General features: G+C 39.6%; 1 protein-coding gene across 10 annotated transcripts in view; it reads right to left on the reverse strand.

The window, feature by feature from the left end:
• FGGY (FGGY carbohydrate kinase domain containing) overlaps positions 1-18190 on the reverse strand; it is a 149432-nt gene that overhangs the window by 97816 nt on the left and 33426 nt on the right. For all 10 annotated transcript variants that reach the window (XM_027698977.1, XM_027698980.1, XM_027698983.1 and 7 more), the window contains exon 6: positions 1444-1559. In XM_027698977.1, coding sequence (XP_027554778.1) covers positions 1444-1559 — 116 coding nt within the window. The remainder of the gene's footprint in view (positions 1-1443; positions 1560-18190) is intronic.

The following is an 18190-nucleotide window of genomic DNA, read 5'->3' on the forward strand; positions in this document are numbered from 1 at the left end:
TGTTGTTACTTAAAATGGTAAATTGCTTTGCACTGTCCTTGAAGTGCATTGCATAAATATTGTATTAAAGCCTTAGCTTACACTTCATAAATAATTTATTTTTAAAATACTCTTCCATGAGACCACCAGCTGGCAAGATGTTCAATTTTCTGGTAAAAACATGTATTTATTGCAAGTCTTAATTTAACTTGTTGAAGACTTGCTAAAAGCCACATGTGATAGATGTTGTAAGAACTGTATTCAAACCCAAACCTCAGGAAGCTAAAAAGCTTCATTCCCCTCATAGGTTTTATATCTCTGCATAAGCAGTTTCAGTGGCAGGGGAAAAGATGAAATCTATTCAAGGAAGCTTTCAAGCATAATTTTCTGATAACCTGAAAATGACTTATAGCTTATTATGTGATGATCAGAAAACTTTATAGATTCCATTACATTTCATTTCACTACAGTCCTTCCTCCACCATTTCCATTTCATGTTGCTGCATTTAAACTGCTGTACAAACTTGTTCAAAGTGCCAGACATTAAAAAAAAAAATCAAAGGAAATTTCAGATAATTAACTTTGATGAATGAGCATATTTTAATTCATGTCTGGTAATATTCTTGTTAATGACATGTCTGCTTAGGACATCCATTAAAAGTCCATTAACTTAACAGGGAAAGTCTAATAAAGTTATCCTGGAAATTTTTTGGTGTATTAACGTTATGGACTTTAAATGAATATCTGCTGTAGGAATTGCTATTAGCAAGGCTACCATTCTAATTAAACTTGGGCTCAGAGAGTGAAAAAAAATGTATGAAGATAACAACAAGCAGAAGTAGCACTTTTTTTGAAAATTGCTATAAGGGAGATTGGTTACAGGTCGCAAATCATGCTATCAGTAACAGCTATAAATTATGATATTATGGCTTTTTTTTTTGTAGCCTGCCATCCAGTATACCCACACTGGAGTGTTTCCTTCATGGAATTGATTGCTGGGGCTCCTATTTACTTCTAGATCATTGAGACTGAACAGTAGAAAAAAGGCTTTTTAGGCCTTTCCAAAGGGTAGAAGATAAAAAATTTAAACACAGTTTCTCATGACAATGCAAAGTAAAAAATGTACTTAGGAAACCTGTTCCCTATGGGCATCCAGCCTTCTCAGCAGCCCATCTGAAGTACATCAAGTCCGGATACATTTCTGCTGACATTCACAATTATACAGCAAAACATCTTTTGATATCTATATATCTTTTATTCATACAATTCCAGAATGGTTTGGGTTGGAAGGGACCTTAAAGGTCATCTCATGCCAACAACTTGCCATAGGCAGGGACACCTTCCACCAGACCAGGTTGCTCCAAGCCCCATCCATATATATATATTTATATCTTATATATTTATATATATATAGCTTTTTATTAGTATGAATATACATAGGTATGAAACAACACCCTGATATACCTATTTTTTCATACTTATCCTTCACCAAATCTTCCAAACCAATCATTTTCCAGAAGCTGTCATCCCAACCCCTGTCTGACGTGTACGTCCACTTGCACACGACTGTACAGAGGGACCTGGAAAAGAGACAATATGGGCACAGAATCAGGCAGGTGAACACATTTGGGTTTAAACCTGTGACTAGAAACAAGTTTCTGCAAAAGGATCTCTTCTTCACTGGTCCAAAAACCCCGACCATAATGCTAACATTAAAAAAACTGGTTACTGTTTGGAGTGTACATCTTGAGGACCTTAAAAGGACCTTGTGTTTAAGATTCTTCTCTGCTGAAACAACTCCTGGTCTGGCCACTTCATTGCATAAATCAGTCAAATAACAGGCCATGCATTTGCCTAGAGGACAGCAGAGCATGAACACAGCAGCTCTTTAGCAGGCAGCTCAGATTGCTGCTATCCCAGGCTAAATAACTGCTTTGCACACTGTATGTTCTTAGAAAAACTTTGTATTTCTTATTTTCAAACCAAATTACAAATTACAGGAGATCATGTATGCACTGGTAACCAGGTTACATGTTCAAGTCTGATTCTTGATAAGCTGAGGCTGCACTGCAGGAGCAGAATATACACAAAAGACAAGAACACTTGCAGAAAAGTCTGTCTTAAAACACAGAACAGTCTTCTCCAAAAATTATTGATATTCCCATTCTCTCACTCCTCCCCAAAATAAGAAAAACGTTCTTGAAGATTTAGTATTACTAAGACTCTTTTCTGTCTGAACAGTAAGAGTCATCTCAGAAGATCAGTATTAAGCTGCACTTGAGAAGTCAATAAACTAAGATGTATTAAAAATGCTAAATAACACTGAAAATTGCAGCTACATGTAGGCTTGGGAATACCACTGTGCCATCAAGTGCAAGACATCTCAGATGCATCTCAGGGAAACAGAACTTCACAACTGTTCTCAAAGAGAAACCCTGTTCAGAGCTGGATTGCCTTTGATGTTTTACAAGCAGCTTGTTCGTGACTCATTTTTAGCCAAGGTGAGCTCTCACAGACATATTCTCTTTACCAGGATGTTACAATTTGAACGTGTATCTTCAAAGCAAAGTCAATTTTACTGAAGCATTTGACTTTTTCTGGCAGTTTTGCATAAGTAAAAATCCAAATAAAATTCCTCTCTACAAAAAATTTTTTTTGAGTAAAAGGAAACCTTCCCTTTCATCCAAGTGAACTACCTAAGGATTGAAGTATGAACCACAGAATGGTTTGGTTTGGAAGGGGCCTTAAAGCTCATCTTGTTCCAACCCCCTGCCATGGGCTGGGACACCTTCCATCAGTCCAGGCTGCTCAGAGCCCCATCCAACCTGGCTTTGAACAGAAAAACAGAAGCTATTTTTATTTACTATATACAAATCAAAGCTAAGGCTTCTGGACACTGGTACTATACACATAGTAAAGCCAAATAAGAACAGGAAGAGCCCTTCCACACAGATGGAAAATTATCTGGGGCTCACATTCCATGTTTTGGGGGTTTACAACAAGAACCAACACCCTTTAATGTGACACTGAGCAGATCGGATGATTCCAGGGACTCCCTGAACTCTCATTTTCTCATCTAGGACAGAAATGTATATTTTAAATGCATCATGTTTCATTTCATCCTGTTCTACTGGAGTGACCGTGTTTTTACAACCAGAGCACAGGTGATGTTCATTCACATCCCACTGGTTATAAAGGGGTGTTTTTTGCTCTTGAGAATTAATTAACATCTTTTTTGGGGGAAAAAAAAGATATAAAGTTAACTATTTATATCCTTATAGATACTGCAGAGCTACTCTGAAAACAGCTTTGACACCTCACCCCCTTTTTTTTATTAACAGTTTAAGAATAGATCAGGCAATCACAATTCAGTGATTCTGTGAAAACAGAAAAGCACATGACCTGTTACTACAGCAATAACAATGTTGATATAAGAAATTCCAATTTCCAAGGATTTAAAAGCCAGACACAGAAATCTAATTAGGACCTTTGACAAAAACTGGGTGAATAAATAAATTCTAGGCTGAAGAAAATACTGGGAAAAAATAAACATTTTCCCCAAATCAGTTCAAACCCCTCAAAAAAAGGAAAAATAAAGACAGGGTATTTGACAAAAAAAGCACTTCATCACTTTAGGAAAAATTTAGACATAAAGAGTGAAACAATAATGAATCAAGTTTTCCCAAATATGGGAAATACCAAATCATAACAAATTATCATCAGAACTGAGTGTGTCTTTTTCTAATTAAATCGGAGCTCTGAACTAATGCCACACCCTGAAAAACGCTCCAAAGAGCATGTTTTAAACAGGGCCAGTTTTCCCAGAGAGCTCCCCCTGTGGAACACCACACACGGGCCACTGAAATGGTGTGGATGGGACAGACCAGCCCCTGCCAATCCACAGAATTCCAGCAGAACGCAGCTCTCTTGCAGGACATGGCTGGACTTAACACATTGTGTAGATTTATAAGTGCAAAGTGCTTGCAGGAGAAGGACAAATAGATGATTTCTGGTTGAATTTTTAACACAGCATGGAAAACAAACTGGGAAGGACAACTCTTCCCAAATGAACTGACTGGCAGATCTGTAAGTGGAAGGTTGTGAAATGAAAACCAACCTCAAATCTGAGCTAAAACTCAACCAATACATTATGTTGGTAGGTTTTTATTTTCATGGCCACAACAAGGAACTCAAAATGCTTGTTGGAAACACAGTCAAAGCGTTTGCACTTATCTGGGATTTAAGCTCCTTATTTCACTCTTGCTGCCACTCAAAAAGTAGGCTTTTAATGGAACAATATGGCTTTATAAAAATCCTCAATATCTAAGAGAAAGTGTTATACAGCAGAAAAGACTCTGGTCTCTAAGATAACAGCTCAAGAAAAAGGAATTTCTTTGAGATGCCTGTAATAATGGATTAATGCCACCACAAGCTTCAGAAGCACCTGGATGTGCTGAACTCAAATCCCTGCCCCTTCCCTGATGAGGTGCTCTAATAATTAAAGACAGATGCTCAATTTGCATATCCTGAGGAGCTCTGTGCACACACAAAGAGCAGTTCATTCATGGTTTGTCACTGTTGAAGCCAATGGCATAGATAGATATATATTATATAGATTTATATTAACTTCATGGGAAATCTCTCAGAAATTCTCCTCAGAGTATCCCCCTCAGAAAAGGATAGCATGACTCCTAACGTGGGGAAACTGTATCCAGGAAGACTCTATGGTAAAGACCAAATCACTACACCTACAAAGAAAGCCTCAACTATGAGAAAATTTTATATTTCACAGTAACTCCTAAATTTCATGAGATGAAGGGCAGACGTTAAACAGAAACAGAGGTGATATTCACTGCGGTATATCCCATTTTTCCTAACTATTTGGCAATATTGCCTCAATTATTTGGCCATAAACACCAGACTTGTGCTGGCTGAAGCTGGATGAACCAGATGGATAGAAGCAAATGTTCCTCTTATTTTACTGTCAGGATCAAATGGGTCCAAAGGTGCTGAGTTAACAGGCAATCCTTGAGGCAACAGTGCTCTCCCAGCTGCCTAATCCAGCACAGGGTTTGAGAAGCTCTGGTGTGGAACCCCTCAGTAGCACAAGTCATATTTAGCCAGGCTGAAACACCATGAATTTAAAGACTCTTTTCTTCAAGCATATTCCCAATACAATGAAATGAAAGCTTTCCTTTCTCATTCAGAACAAAAAGTTTTGCTTAGAATATTCCTACTGAAAAAAAAAAAAGTTGTGCATGGAAAATTTATATTTAAACCAGATTTTCAACAGGAACATGATTATGCTTAGAGTTTCTTACAAATTCCAGTCTACAAAGAACTATAGGATCCTACTTGCATCTAACAGCCTCAAGAAAAGAAAATCCCTGCCACATTCATTACAGCATCTTGCACAACCCTTCCTCTCACTGTCCAGCTCTGAGTTTTTGCACATCTCTTGCTGAGGGCTGACTGTGGATGTGCTGAAGTCCTGTATGACCAGAACCTCAGTAGTCTTAAAAACTCAGTTCAATCTGTAGGGATTGAACACACACTGGTAATTCCCAAAAGCTGTCTGTAAGCAACAACGTGCCCTCACTAACCTGCAAAAGGATCCAGGGCAACTGGACTTGTGGTCACTTCGGTGCTGAAGGTGAGCTGATATGTGGCTCTTCCCACATTATCTGCCCTTTCTGAGTCGTACCTCTCACTCTCTTGTACTTCTTGGAGAGAAGGACATTAGATACATTTATGAAAATGGGAAATACTGTGTGGTCAAAGTCATCTGCATAAAATGTATCTAAAAGGTAAAGGTCACAAAAAATTTCTCCACAGCTCTGAAGAGTCACCAGGGCTTTACACTTTGGTCCATTCTTTGCTGACACCATCTCCCACACTCCAAATGGGATAAAGCAAGTATGGACACAACTCCCAACTCTGCAGAGATTCAGTCCAGCCTGGAAGAATACCTGCTATGAAAATACAGTTGGGGGATACTCCTTAACTGCAGTTGTCTTCTGGAAGTCATCCTAATTTTGAATTGGGTAATAGGTAAATCCTACTAACTAAAAGTTATTAAAAGCACCCGTTTTTTCCTGAAAAGTGATCCCATAAGGCAGTTCTACACGACCTTCCACTCCAGAGGGTTGGTTCAATACTAGTTAGCCTGGAAAATGCATCAGTTATCAGTTTTAAGGGCAGAGAATCCTGTCTGGGCCACCCTGAAGTGAATGCAAGCTTTGCTCTTGATTGCAAAGCAAAAGGATCTGCTTCATTCATCCCAACTGCTCGGAAATGAATTTAAACTCATGAACTTAATTAATTTTACAGGGATCATTAACAGGGTAACAGTTTAATCACAGGATGTGTTCCCTGGATCACTGTCCAGTGGTGACGAACTAAAACCAGCTGCACCTGCTGAGGGTTGGACCAAAACTAAATCCTACAGAAGTGAGAACAGGGTATAGTTAGAACCCAAAAGGAATTGTGTGGAGCAGGATAAAGTCACACTCTGCGGTGTGTTGGGCAGATTTATTTAAAGCTACAAAGAATCAAGAGCTAAAAAAGCTTTATGATGTTGTGAAGGCAAGAAGGAGACCTGAAACAATGGAGTGTGACAGTCACAACATCAAATGTGTTTTTCCTTTTGTTCTCAAAACTTTAAATTTAAAACAGATTTTGAATTCAAATTCTGCCTAAGTGAACATCTCCACATATTGACATCTGGACCAAGCTGCCAATGTCCTCCCAAATTCTGCACCCCACAGTCTCCAGGCTTTTCACAAGAACGAGCAATTCCCCGCTCAAACACAGTCACAGATCTGACTGTGGTTTGTGCAAAAATGTTCCAGACAAAAAAATTAATACCCAGCACACACAGTCCCAGCATCCAAGAACAGAACTGGGCATTGGTGCTGCAAGAGCCTGAAATACAGCAGAGGTTATCACAGAGCAATAGGAAACACGTAATTACTCTCTGCTCCTTTAGGGCTAATGCCATATCCATTAATGAATGAGCTTTGGAACAGAACCAACCTGTTGGATCCACTGGTATTTTTACCTGGCATGCCAATGCCTCTGCCTGCTTGGGGTACTTGGCTGCTTTGGGGAAAACAGGGAAGAAGAGGGCAATTTGTCCTACAGGAATAAGTCTGAGTAATAGGAATGAAAATGTGGCACCTGGTCATTCAGTCTTGATATGTATAAAACGTATGAGATGCTGCCCATGCTGAGGGTTTTTAAAAGGATTCAGAGAGGTGGGTTGAGCTCAGGGTGGTGTGAGAAAAGCTGCACCTGCTGTCACTCAGTTCCTACAGTTGCTCTCAGGCAGACTGGTTTGGACCCATGGGGCCAGGTGAGTCTGGGTGTGCTCTGGTTCACATTCACAGTCTGGGTTTTACTCATTGCACTCATTCAACAGTTCTTTAATTGCATGTGCACACACCAAAACATGTCAGGGGCTGTTCCACCCACCCAACCGTGCAAATCCCAGGTTCCCAATATTTACAACACACCACTCTTCATGATTATTGCCTTTGACCCAAAGCCTGTGAAACTCCAGCCTGCCCAAGCCCATTGTCTTAGCACAGCTCTCCAATATGACTCTTGCCTGAAAAGGGTTTTCTTCTTCTAACAAAACATTAAACAGGCCAAACAAAGGAGACAGGTGGGGAAGCCTGTTTGGGACAAGGAGCAGACACATTCCAGTTGCACTCACAGGCCTCAACTTTCAGTCTTTGCACGTCTGAGGATTTAAATGTATTCAATAAAGGCAGCAAGGAAATTACGGTAATCAGACTTCTTCATCCTTCTTATGCTCTGGATAACACTTATATTTATCACAAATAATTAAAAGTAGTCTGGCTGCCATTTAGATTTTTTTAAGGAAGTTAAATATTACAGCAAAAGAAAAGCTTTCTCCCCACTTTGAAATCTTCACTAAAACTGCAGAGAAAAAAATAATAATATAAATACAAATGATGCAATGGAAGGCCAATATTTGTTAACACTAAGGTCAGTGGCAATTTTGTCATATTTCATAGGTGGAATAGGATTAAACTCCAGATCTCAACCTTTAAAAGTTAATGTTCAATAAATTATTTGGATTTTTCCCTTTTTCCTCATGATGGGGAAAATTCAACCTCAGAAAACAGCTCTTCAGTTTCAAAAAAAAAAGAGATTTAATAGAAAAGATTTCTCTTTATTGTGTGTAAGTGACAGTGAATAGCTCATGACCTATAAGCTGGATACTTGAACCCAACGATGATACTGATATTTGACTATATAATACCTTTCCAAACCCTTTCAAGCCTTTTCTTTGTTGGTGTTGTTGTTGCAAAAATTATACTGAAGTACTACATTTGGTGTAAAGACTTCACAGGTTTTCTTTCAAACCTGTGTTTAAAATACTTGTTTGATGAGATACATTATTCCCTCCATTTTTCCCCCGCACACTCATGACTCAGTGAACTTGTAAGATCCCAACCCTCCTTCACAACCAACAAGACTAAACTCTGGGTTAAATATCTGTGAACTTGTATTCAGCAGCTCTGTGGGCCTCACATCTGGCAAGTCAAAATTCTCACTGGACTGGTGGCAGAGCTTTTATTTAAAAATATAAAGCAGGTCTCCTTTCCTCTGCCATAAATCTCCCTGCCAGAGCACAGTCCATGAAAGAGTAACACACTCTTGGAGGTAAGAGAGAGGCCCTCGGGGAACAGCAGCTATACCAGAGCCCTTGAGGGACTGGGATCCATCAAATCTCTGACCAACAGACATGGGCATTATACCAGGACTTCCAAACTTCTTTATCAGACAAGGTTTTTAGGTCTTTTGTAGGGTGTAGAAGCAGGACTCTGGGCTCTCCTGAGCACAGCCCTCCATGTGTGACAGTGAAAGTCCCACTCCCAGCCCTCAGCAACAACACGTGAGCAGGAAATAAAGTCTTTCAATTAGCAAATCAAAAAGAAAAGATTATTTTTGTAAAGGGGAAAAAGTATTAATCACTTCTTTCTAAACACTCTAGTATTTGGTGTCCATGCTATAACACTTGGAGGTTTTTGGCTGGCTTTTTAAATCACAGCATTTTCTAAGCAAGTCTGTTGCCTACTTGAAGGGATAGATTTTATTGTATGAAAAATACAATTCACATTTGCAATTTTCTTCACCCACATCTATAATTAATCTCCTCTGAATACAGCCACTCCCTGACAAGATTCCATGTTATATTTAAACTCTGGATGCCACTTTGAAGGAAAAAAAAGAAGAACAATAGGATCATTTTCAAAGCCTACATAGCAGCACAAGGTTTCAAAGAGCAAAGTGCTTTAAACTCTGGCATCAACCTTCTGACCACCCCAACCAGAGTGAGGAGTGACCTCCAACTACCACCACAACAGGAACAGAAGTCTTTTGAGAAATACAGTGTGTAGAATTTTCTTGTATTCCAGGAGAGGTAGGAGTCTGATGTTTTATTAGATAAACCTCAAACTTAACAACAGACTGTTGGGACACTCAGACTCTAAGGAACAACAGAAAGAAAATTATAGAATCATCGAAGCAACCAGGTTGGAAAATACCTCTGAGATCATCAAGTCCAAGCCTTGATCCAAATGCTGGCTTGAATGAGGTACCTTAAAAGTGTAACTTTTGTACATCTTGCCAGAGATGTGAAAGTGTGCATTTGATACATTAAGTATTGTAAGAAAACTGGAATGTTTTAGTTTTTCATAAATACACACACACATGTATTTATACCCATACAGATGTTTACTTTGGATTGGGAGAATGTGCCTGTCTGTGTTTGCTGTAATCTATTTAAACCTGTCCTTTAAAAAACACAAATAAATGCATCGAGCACTGCAAATATCAAAAAAGTCATACACAGAAGGTGAGTCACACTAACTACAATTAGATGATGTTTCTTCTATTTGTATCAGAGTTCAATTCTTTTTAGAAGTGTGTTTCTCTTTAGGAACACGCTATCAAAAGATTGAAATACTTGGACTCTTGAATTAAGTTTTCCTAGAAGTTATGTCACCAAACCTGAAGGGAACCACCCATCTCAAGTGCAACATATTCAGTCAGATTAATCCCTTGTGTGTATCTAATAATTTCAGTGGATTCGTACCAGGGATGCTCTTAGTTAAACATGTTGAGTTGGACCAGAAAGTACAAAATAAGAGTATTTTATCCACCCACATATGCCTCACCGTGTCATGAGGCAAAGGGAAGCAAACAGTCAGCAGACTCCTTAGTTTTTTTATTAATTTCGTTCTGTGTTATATTACAGACACCCAACCAAGATTCAAGTCCATTGTCTTCGGCATTGTTGAAAAAATCATAATGAGACGCAGCCCTAGACAAAAAAATGTATTGTCTAGACAAATCAGACATAGCATGTGGGATTGGAAATATTAATCCATTTCCTTAAAAGATGGCAAACAGAGGCAAAAAAAATTGAGGGATTTGGCCAAAGGTCAAAGAGTAAACATCATTCAGACCCCTGAACTGAATCTTGAACTGCAGAGACTCAGTCTAGAGACAGACTCAGGCACGAAGGCACCATTCAGCAAATGTGATGACGAACAGGTTAAAAATCTTTCTGTGGACAACTTCAGCCTAAATTTTTAAATAGGAGAGGAACAAGAAGTGTGCACATACGTAAAACTGAATCAGAGTTTTAAGCAATCACTGCATTAAGTTTTAAAAGCATAAGTGGAGGAGAGGTTTTAAAAAAATCATCCAAAACTGGCAAGGGATATGAAAACTAAAACTGGAAGTAGAGCCCATGTATGCCGTCGCCGCAGTCCCACAGCCTCGGGACCCACCTCCTGCCACTCTGCAACATCAGCAACCTTTCAGCTCCATTTCAGCACAAAAATATATATCTTTCAAGCTCAGTATTTCAAGCAAACCACTTTGCAATAGGAAGTCAAATATTTATTTCAATTAAGAGCTTGTATTTAAAAAACATATTTTCTCCTGTTGCCTTCTTCAGGCAGTTAAAAATATGACACGATTAAAACTGAAAATATCAGCACACAGAGCCAGTGTACAGCTTCCTCTGGAAGGAAAAGCTTGAGCGAATTCACCACAGTTCAAGGCTTCACCAAACACTCAATGAAGTTAGTGAAGAGATTAAGCAAAGGCTTAAGCAAAAGGAAGTTGGGTCATGGTTTCCTCACCATGGTGCAGCTTTTGATAGCATGAGATTATTCCCTTCAGCAGCATCAGTGTCTCCCAGCACACCCAGATACGCATCACCCAACATGTCTGTCAGCACCAGTGGGTGCCCCAGCCACATGTACCCTCACATCTGTGTTATACAGAGATATATGTTACATACAGACATGGTTATTCTACGGGCAGGCTGCGGGAGGATGGCAGTTATTGGCTCCATGACCGTGTATCGTTCCAGTGGGTGAGCAGCAAACATGGGACATGCACAACCAACATCCCTGTTCAGGGAGCACAAAGACTTAGGAAGTTCTGTGGACTCTTGCAGTGGTTTAGGAAGTGTGGTAGATGCTGAGGGCAATGCCTGGCCAGCGCCACGCGCACAGTGACACTCCAGACACAGAGCAGTGAAGCAAATCTCCACATGATCAGTGCTACACTTCATGATGTGGTTTCTGCTGTCTTCATGTCACTGAGCGGAATTAGAGGGGTGTGAAAAACCACACCCTTACAACCCTCACAGTGATATTCTGAGAGAGAGAACTGTTAGTCCAGACATCTCTTCACAAGTTCACTATAAAGGCACATTTTACTAATTCATGAGTAAATAATGTATATATTCCCAACATCAACACTGCTGATAGTCTAGTTTAGCACAGTACGTGAACCCGTGTGTGAGTAAGAAGTTCTGAAGAACAGTCAGTGGGTTAATGGGAGTTGTTACCAGCTTAGTCAGGCTGTGCTGAACTGGAACCTCGGCTGTCGTGCACTTGTGGCCAGACAAAGCCTAAGTGAAACCAGAACAGAAGTAGGGAAATTGCCAAGAGTACTGCAATAAAAGAAAGTTTTAAAAACTACATTTTGATGGAGGCTGATCCCATTTCACATGCTAAACTCCAGTGTTGAGCCCCTTTTCTTTACTCAGGGAAGCCACCTTCAAGTCTTACTCCAGTCTGGATGACAGGATACAGCTGCCATGTGCACCTGAATCAAGATGCACATCAGAGACTCCTCAATAGGCAACAAGGTGTGTTGTTACCTCCTGTCACAAAAATCAGTTCAGTCAATGACAACTCTTAAAATCATAACTCATTCCTAAATACTAGATCTATTCAGTCAAAATTTACAGTCATTAGTATTAATTTCCGAAAACATGTTTTTTAGATTTCAAGGTAAGTCATTTAAATCACAGCAAAGCAAGATGGCTTGTTTCAGATACATCATACATGTACTGCATGCCTGTAATTTAATACTTCAAATTACAGTAGCAGTGTATCTATTTCTGGAGTACCTTTAATTAATTATTATAATAATGGTTTGCATTGCCCTTTGTAATTGTATTCACGCAAAAAAAAGAGGGTAAATTTTTGAGCAAATCTCAAAAAGCAAAGAGATCAACAGTATTATTTGGATAGCTGTGGGATTTCACAAACCAAACAAAGAAAACCCCATAAAGTAGAACCACAAAGAGTTCTGAAAATGGTAACAAGTGAGTAAAAGCATACATAAATTTCCATAAAGTAAGAATGAAAAAACATTTCAGCTTATTTACATCAGTAGAGCAATACAGAAAATAAGGGAGGCTACAGAGTAGATAAATCAGCTGTCATTATTCCTCAGAATACAGCAATAAAGGCATTCAAACAAAACAAGCAATCACTCTGCAATTGAAAAAGGGTATTTCTGGGACAAGAGAAAAGAAAAGAAAAACAAAAAGGAGGCTACATTACATGGATATCTAGACTGCTTTCAGTCAATAATAGAGAGAAATAATACACAGGAACATAAATGCTCATTAACTGAGCATGATTTGAAAGCAGTGTCCCCAGAAGGATGCTCACATGTTCTCAATGCTAGGATTCCTCTCTCCTTTTATTTCCTCTGAAACCATTACTGCTGCCACTGTAAAACAGGAGGGACTGGACAAAATAAACTTCACTTTGACTTGTTCTAACAACCAAACAAATCAACCCACAGGTTCTTGGAAGAGTGAAAGAAGGATGTTGCTTTTCTGATTTCAGGTGCTTTAGCCCATTACACAAGGAAGGTGGACAACAGTGGGTTTTACATTCATTTAAATGTTAACAACAACTTCACCTGGGAATGCACATCCACAGCTCTCTCAGAGCCAGAGCTCACCCTCCCAGGCACTGCCTGAGCTTGCCTTACCCCAGCACCGAGAAGGGTGACGGTTGAACCAGCAGGGTGGAGTTCACCACTGCTCTAAACTCTAATGAACCCTTTCATGCAGCTCTAACAACACTAAAATATTTGTCTTTCCCTTTCTTGGGACTTCAATTATTCTGTAATACTTGCAGAAAATACACTCACAAATGCTGCAAGCACAGAGGAGAATTGAATAAAAGTCAATTCAAAATCCCTGTGTTAGAGGCCTGAAAAAAAGAGAATGCTTTATCCCCTCTTTTATGGTTTATAGCTTTTTAACGAGGAAAAAAAGCACAAGAATTTCCATATTTGTGTGCTTTACCAAACTAAATGAGGGAATTAAAAAGATCACTGTTCATAGAGACGCTGTACATTTTTATATAAGAGAAATTAAGAACCAAATATATAAATACAATTTTGCAAACTGCTATTTATCTATGAGCTTGGTCCTACGAAGACTTAGGTGTGAGTAACTTGACCTGAACCAACAGTGTCTCTGACGTCAGCGGGAGCATTTATGGAAGTCCCTTGTTTGCATAAGCAACTGCAGGATTGTGTTTGACTTATTCCATACAGATGGTCCTTGCTCCCTCCACAGTCAGGTCAGCAATGCCAGGCTGTACATTCTGCCATTTTCACTGGTGTAAAGTGGTTTGCACCTTGACAAAGAAAAGCATGAAGAAATTAACTCCCTGATGTTCTAAGAGGTGAAAGGCCAATTTTCACTGCTGCAAGACACAAAGAGAATTCCCAGGGACTGAATTTAACCAAGTTCTCCTGTCCTGACTTGCCATGGATGTTATGGGAATGATGAGGAGGGACAGCACAATACCTGCAGTCCTGCGGGAATCAGAGATATGCAACTCTGCAGTGCAGAAATTAAAACCATAAATAAATCAATCTACATCCAGATCAAAAAATAAAAAGCGTCATCTAAAAGGCAGCAGTTACTTCAAGAAGAATTTTCTGGAAGAAGGAATAACGTGTCACACCATGGGCTAAATTCACAGTACCTGAACTGTTTGAAGATGCTTTTATTATATGACAAGTGCTGCCAGTCATGTTACTCAGCTGGAGAAAGATATCACATGAAAACTTCTCTGGGTGGACTGACCTTGATTTTTCCAAATACACAGTTTCTTCCTAATCAGTGCAAATTAATTTCAATCAATAACCTACAGACGGTTTGCAAATTGATATCAGTGTCACACTGAAATGACAAACTATCTTTTCGAGGCCATAAGTAGCCAAGAAGTTCAGAAAAGGAAAATGAGCAGTTTAAGAAGGACAGTTCCCCAAACATTCCTACAACCAACAGCCTGTTCATACCAACATGCCTGGACAGCAAATAAAGGACCCAGACCAGCAAAGCACTTAAGCACAGGCTTTAACTTTGAGCACGTGCCTTAAGTGCTTTGCTGGAAAAGGGCCCAAAGAAAAGAATGAGCCTGGGTAACTGAAAAGCCCTTCAGAACTGCAGTGACTGCTTTGTTTTCCATTCCAGTTGCTAGTAAACACACTTTTGGGCTCAACATCCTGCCCAATGCATTTAACCCATATCACAAACACAGTGATCTGGTACAACCAATCTCTTTACCCAGCAAAGTTCCACAAATCAGGAAGGAACTGCAAGACATGTTTGGGATTTCAGCTACTTATAGGAACAAGTAGTAGCAGCATCTTCACATCTCTCCTGCAGGAAAACTCACATGAAGACCCCAATCACTAATTACTCTTTCAGTAGCTCCCCACACAAGCCTACATTGTCCTGAGTCTTCCACCTCTTACATCCAGCTCCACAGAACATTTTTTGGAGACCTCATGAAGAGAGCATAAAATGCTGCCACAGGACTGATGGCTCTTCTGGCATCTCCCTCTTGTGAAGGAAACCCAAGCTTCAGAAGATATTTTCTGACTCTGGGCCTTGGGAATGTGACAGTCTTTTATATTACCTCCACCTTGGTCCATTAATAACATTTTTATATGTATCAAATTTACTCCCAAAACAAAACGAAAACAAAGTTCCCTAGAATATCTTAGGCAATGCACTTAAGTTAAAAAAAGGACTAGAGTCCAAAAATGGAAAGATGATTAGGGAGGCAGGTGAAGTTTGAATGAAACAATAATAAAAAGCCCTAACTACACATCATATATTCATAGTTCTTGAATCATTAAGGCTCTGCATGACAGCTCTCATAAGCACGAATATGGCAAACTCACTGACTTTTAAGCAGGAGTGAAAGTGTTTAAGCCCTAGGACAAATAATTTGAAAATCTCAGCACAAGTCTGATCTCAGAGAGTTTAAAGGAATGCAGACTGCCCAAAAACACAGCAGCTGTTTGTTTTTTCTGCCACCTTTCCAAGGTTCATGTCTGGAGTGAGGATAAACAGTTCTGAAAAAAAGTTATGTGGAGTTCAGACTTTAGGAAAATAAAACATCAGACTAGTATTTCTTGCAGAATGAATAAAAAAAACCCCAAACCTTAAATTATTCAGTCCTGGAAGTTTTCAGGTAGAGCTCTCAGGAGCAGAGGTAGATGGCTTGAGGCTTCAATATATTAAAACGCCTTCTCTAAACCAGTCTGCATTCTCAAAAGCTTGTCCTGATGTGGTTTTCTTGAGCAATATTCCTCCAAGCAGAGTCTCAAACTTAATGAAGCCAAACCGTATTCCCTATTTTACGCACAAATACAAATAGAGGCCCTTACAGATAAACCAACATGCAAATGAGATAGTGGCTGAAGCCTTAATCAGCCTGAAGTGATTTCCACCAGCACAGTATCATAGTCACAAGGTTAATTTGTACTGTGTCATTTTGGACATCATTCTTCATACTTTACCTGCTTTCTCTGTTCGTGCCAAAGCAAATGAATAATGTCTCTTGATAGGCTAGGCAATCAGAAATCTCTTAACGTTTTAGTAGGTATAAGTTTCCTTTGTTCCACATTTAAAGATTCAGCTGAAAGAGTTAACAGGAAATTTCCCTGAATAACTTACCAGTGGAGCTAACTGGTGTAAATAAGGATTGTCTGTGTTGTTACAGGCAGGTCAGAAATAGCAGGAAATAGCAGGCACCATGTTGAGATTCAACATCTGTTTATGAACTGTCCTTATACACAAAATGAAGAGCTGCTACAGGACAAAATATACAAATCCAGAAAGTCTTAAACAAACTGGGATCCCTGTAGAGAAGTCCCCTGGTATATTCATACCTGGTGCTACTGAGGAATGGGGAACACTAAAGAACTTTGTCTTTGTGATGCACATTCAAATTATACATATGTGTATAGATACATATCATGGGCACCACTGCCCAACAGGACATATGAAAAACACCACTTGGGAAGGAGACTCACGGACTGCACATGTCCACAGAGCTTGGGGCTGAAAGGTGAGGGCAAGAACAGCACGGGATGGGATGAATTTGAAGAACAAGTGTCAACAGTGTATCATACACCACTTTCCCTTCTTTATAGGGAGACAAAAGCTCTGTGATTATTACCCTCACATACAGATGCCATGTGCAAGGAACTAAGGACACCACCACACCTACTTTTTCCACTAAGACAGGAAGCACACTCAATTTCTTTCCTGAAAGTAAACTTATATCATGATATTTCTTTTTCTCAAAAGAGTCTGTATTAGGTATTTTATATACAATGACAAAACTCCCAAGTACAGATTTGCAGAGGGAATCTCAGAAGATGAAACCATAGGAAAGTAGTTTTCTGTGTATTTTGTGGCATGTTCACCCCCTCTCATCACTTTTAATTACAGATGTAAACACTTTACTGTGCAGATCCAGTCTCAGCCCTCAGAAGGAAGAGCTCACCTCGGCAAATGAGGTTGGAAGGAGAGGATCTAAGTAGTTTCAAAGCTGTAAGTTTCAAGCTACAGTGAGTGAAAGTTGAAGTTACTTCCCTCATCCCAAACATGTGTACTCCATATGGATAAATGCAAGTGGGATTTGGGGGTGGGGAGGGTTTTGGATATAACAAGTATATATTTGCACATCCTCAAATTTTTCCCAATCACCTTCTGCAGCACGAAGGGTTTTCCCACTTTGACAGAAATTCCTTGTGCATGGGTACAAGAGGCAATTGCTTGGTCACCCTCCATGAATTCTCTTCTACTCTGACACTAGCACATGGATCCTGGGAGTGACTTCAGGAGAGCCCCAGCTCAGGGACTCTGAGCTTGCAGCCTGCTGGGAACACTGGGACAGGCTCTCACAGGAATGCTTGTGGTTTCCAATCCCCACTCAGGGAAGTCCAAGGATACACCCATTCTGCAGAACACCAGCAAGCTCACAGCTCAGGCTGGCAAGTTTGAGATAGAGAAACTGAACTAAAAGAAGGCGGACAAACACAGGTTTTAACTCAGGTTAGCAGCTCCAGGGGCAGTTTAAAGCCGAGTGTGAGCAATCTGAACCAAAAAGAAATATAACTGAAAAAATATTACCTGAAGTTATGTAATAGTAAAATATAAAATACAGAACTTCCCCTTTGCTTTAAAATTAAACTACCAGCCATGGTGGAATCTGAAATTCCAACTATCCTGTCCACAGGAGAATTAAGCTTCCTGTGCATGCAGAGTCTGACAACCAAGAAGCATAACTTCAGTCATCTCTGCTGGATCCCACTGCAATCATTGCTGCTTCATCTGCTTCTCTGAAAGCAGACAGTCAGAATCCTACCATTGACATCTAATTAAAGAAGGTAGTAAGAAAATAAACAACCTTTCTTGGAATGTCTTTGATTCCATAAGTACATACACATTTCATCCACTGAAGACTGAATTACAACCTTTCATCTAATGAACAGCTTAATGGAATGGCACTGGAATAAAGAACGGGGGAAGGCAAAA

The sequence above is a fragment of the Neopelma chrysocephalum genome, unplaced genomic scaffold, assembly GCF_003984885.1.
Source record: "Neopelma chrysocephalum unplaced genomic scaffold, ASM398488v2 Primary Assembly neopelma1_135, whole genome shotgun sequence".
Taxonomy (NCBI): domain Eukaryota; kingdom Metazoa; phylum Chordata; class Aves; order Passeriformes; family Pipridae; genus Neopelma; species Neopelma chrysocephalum.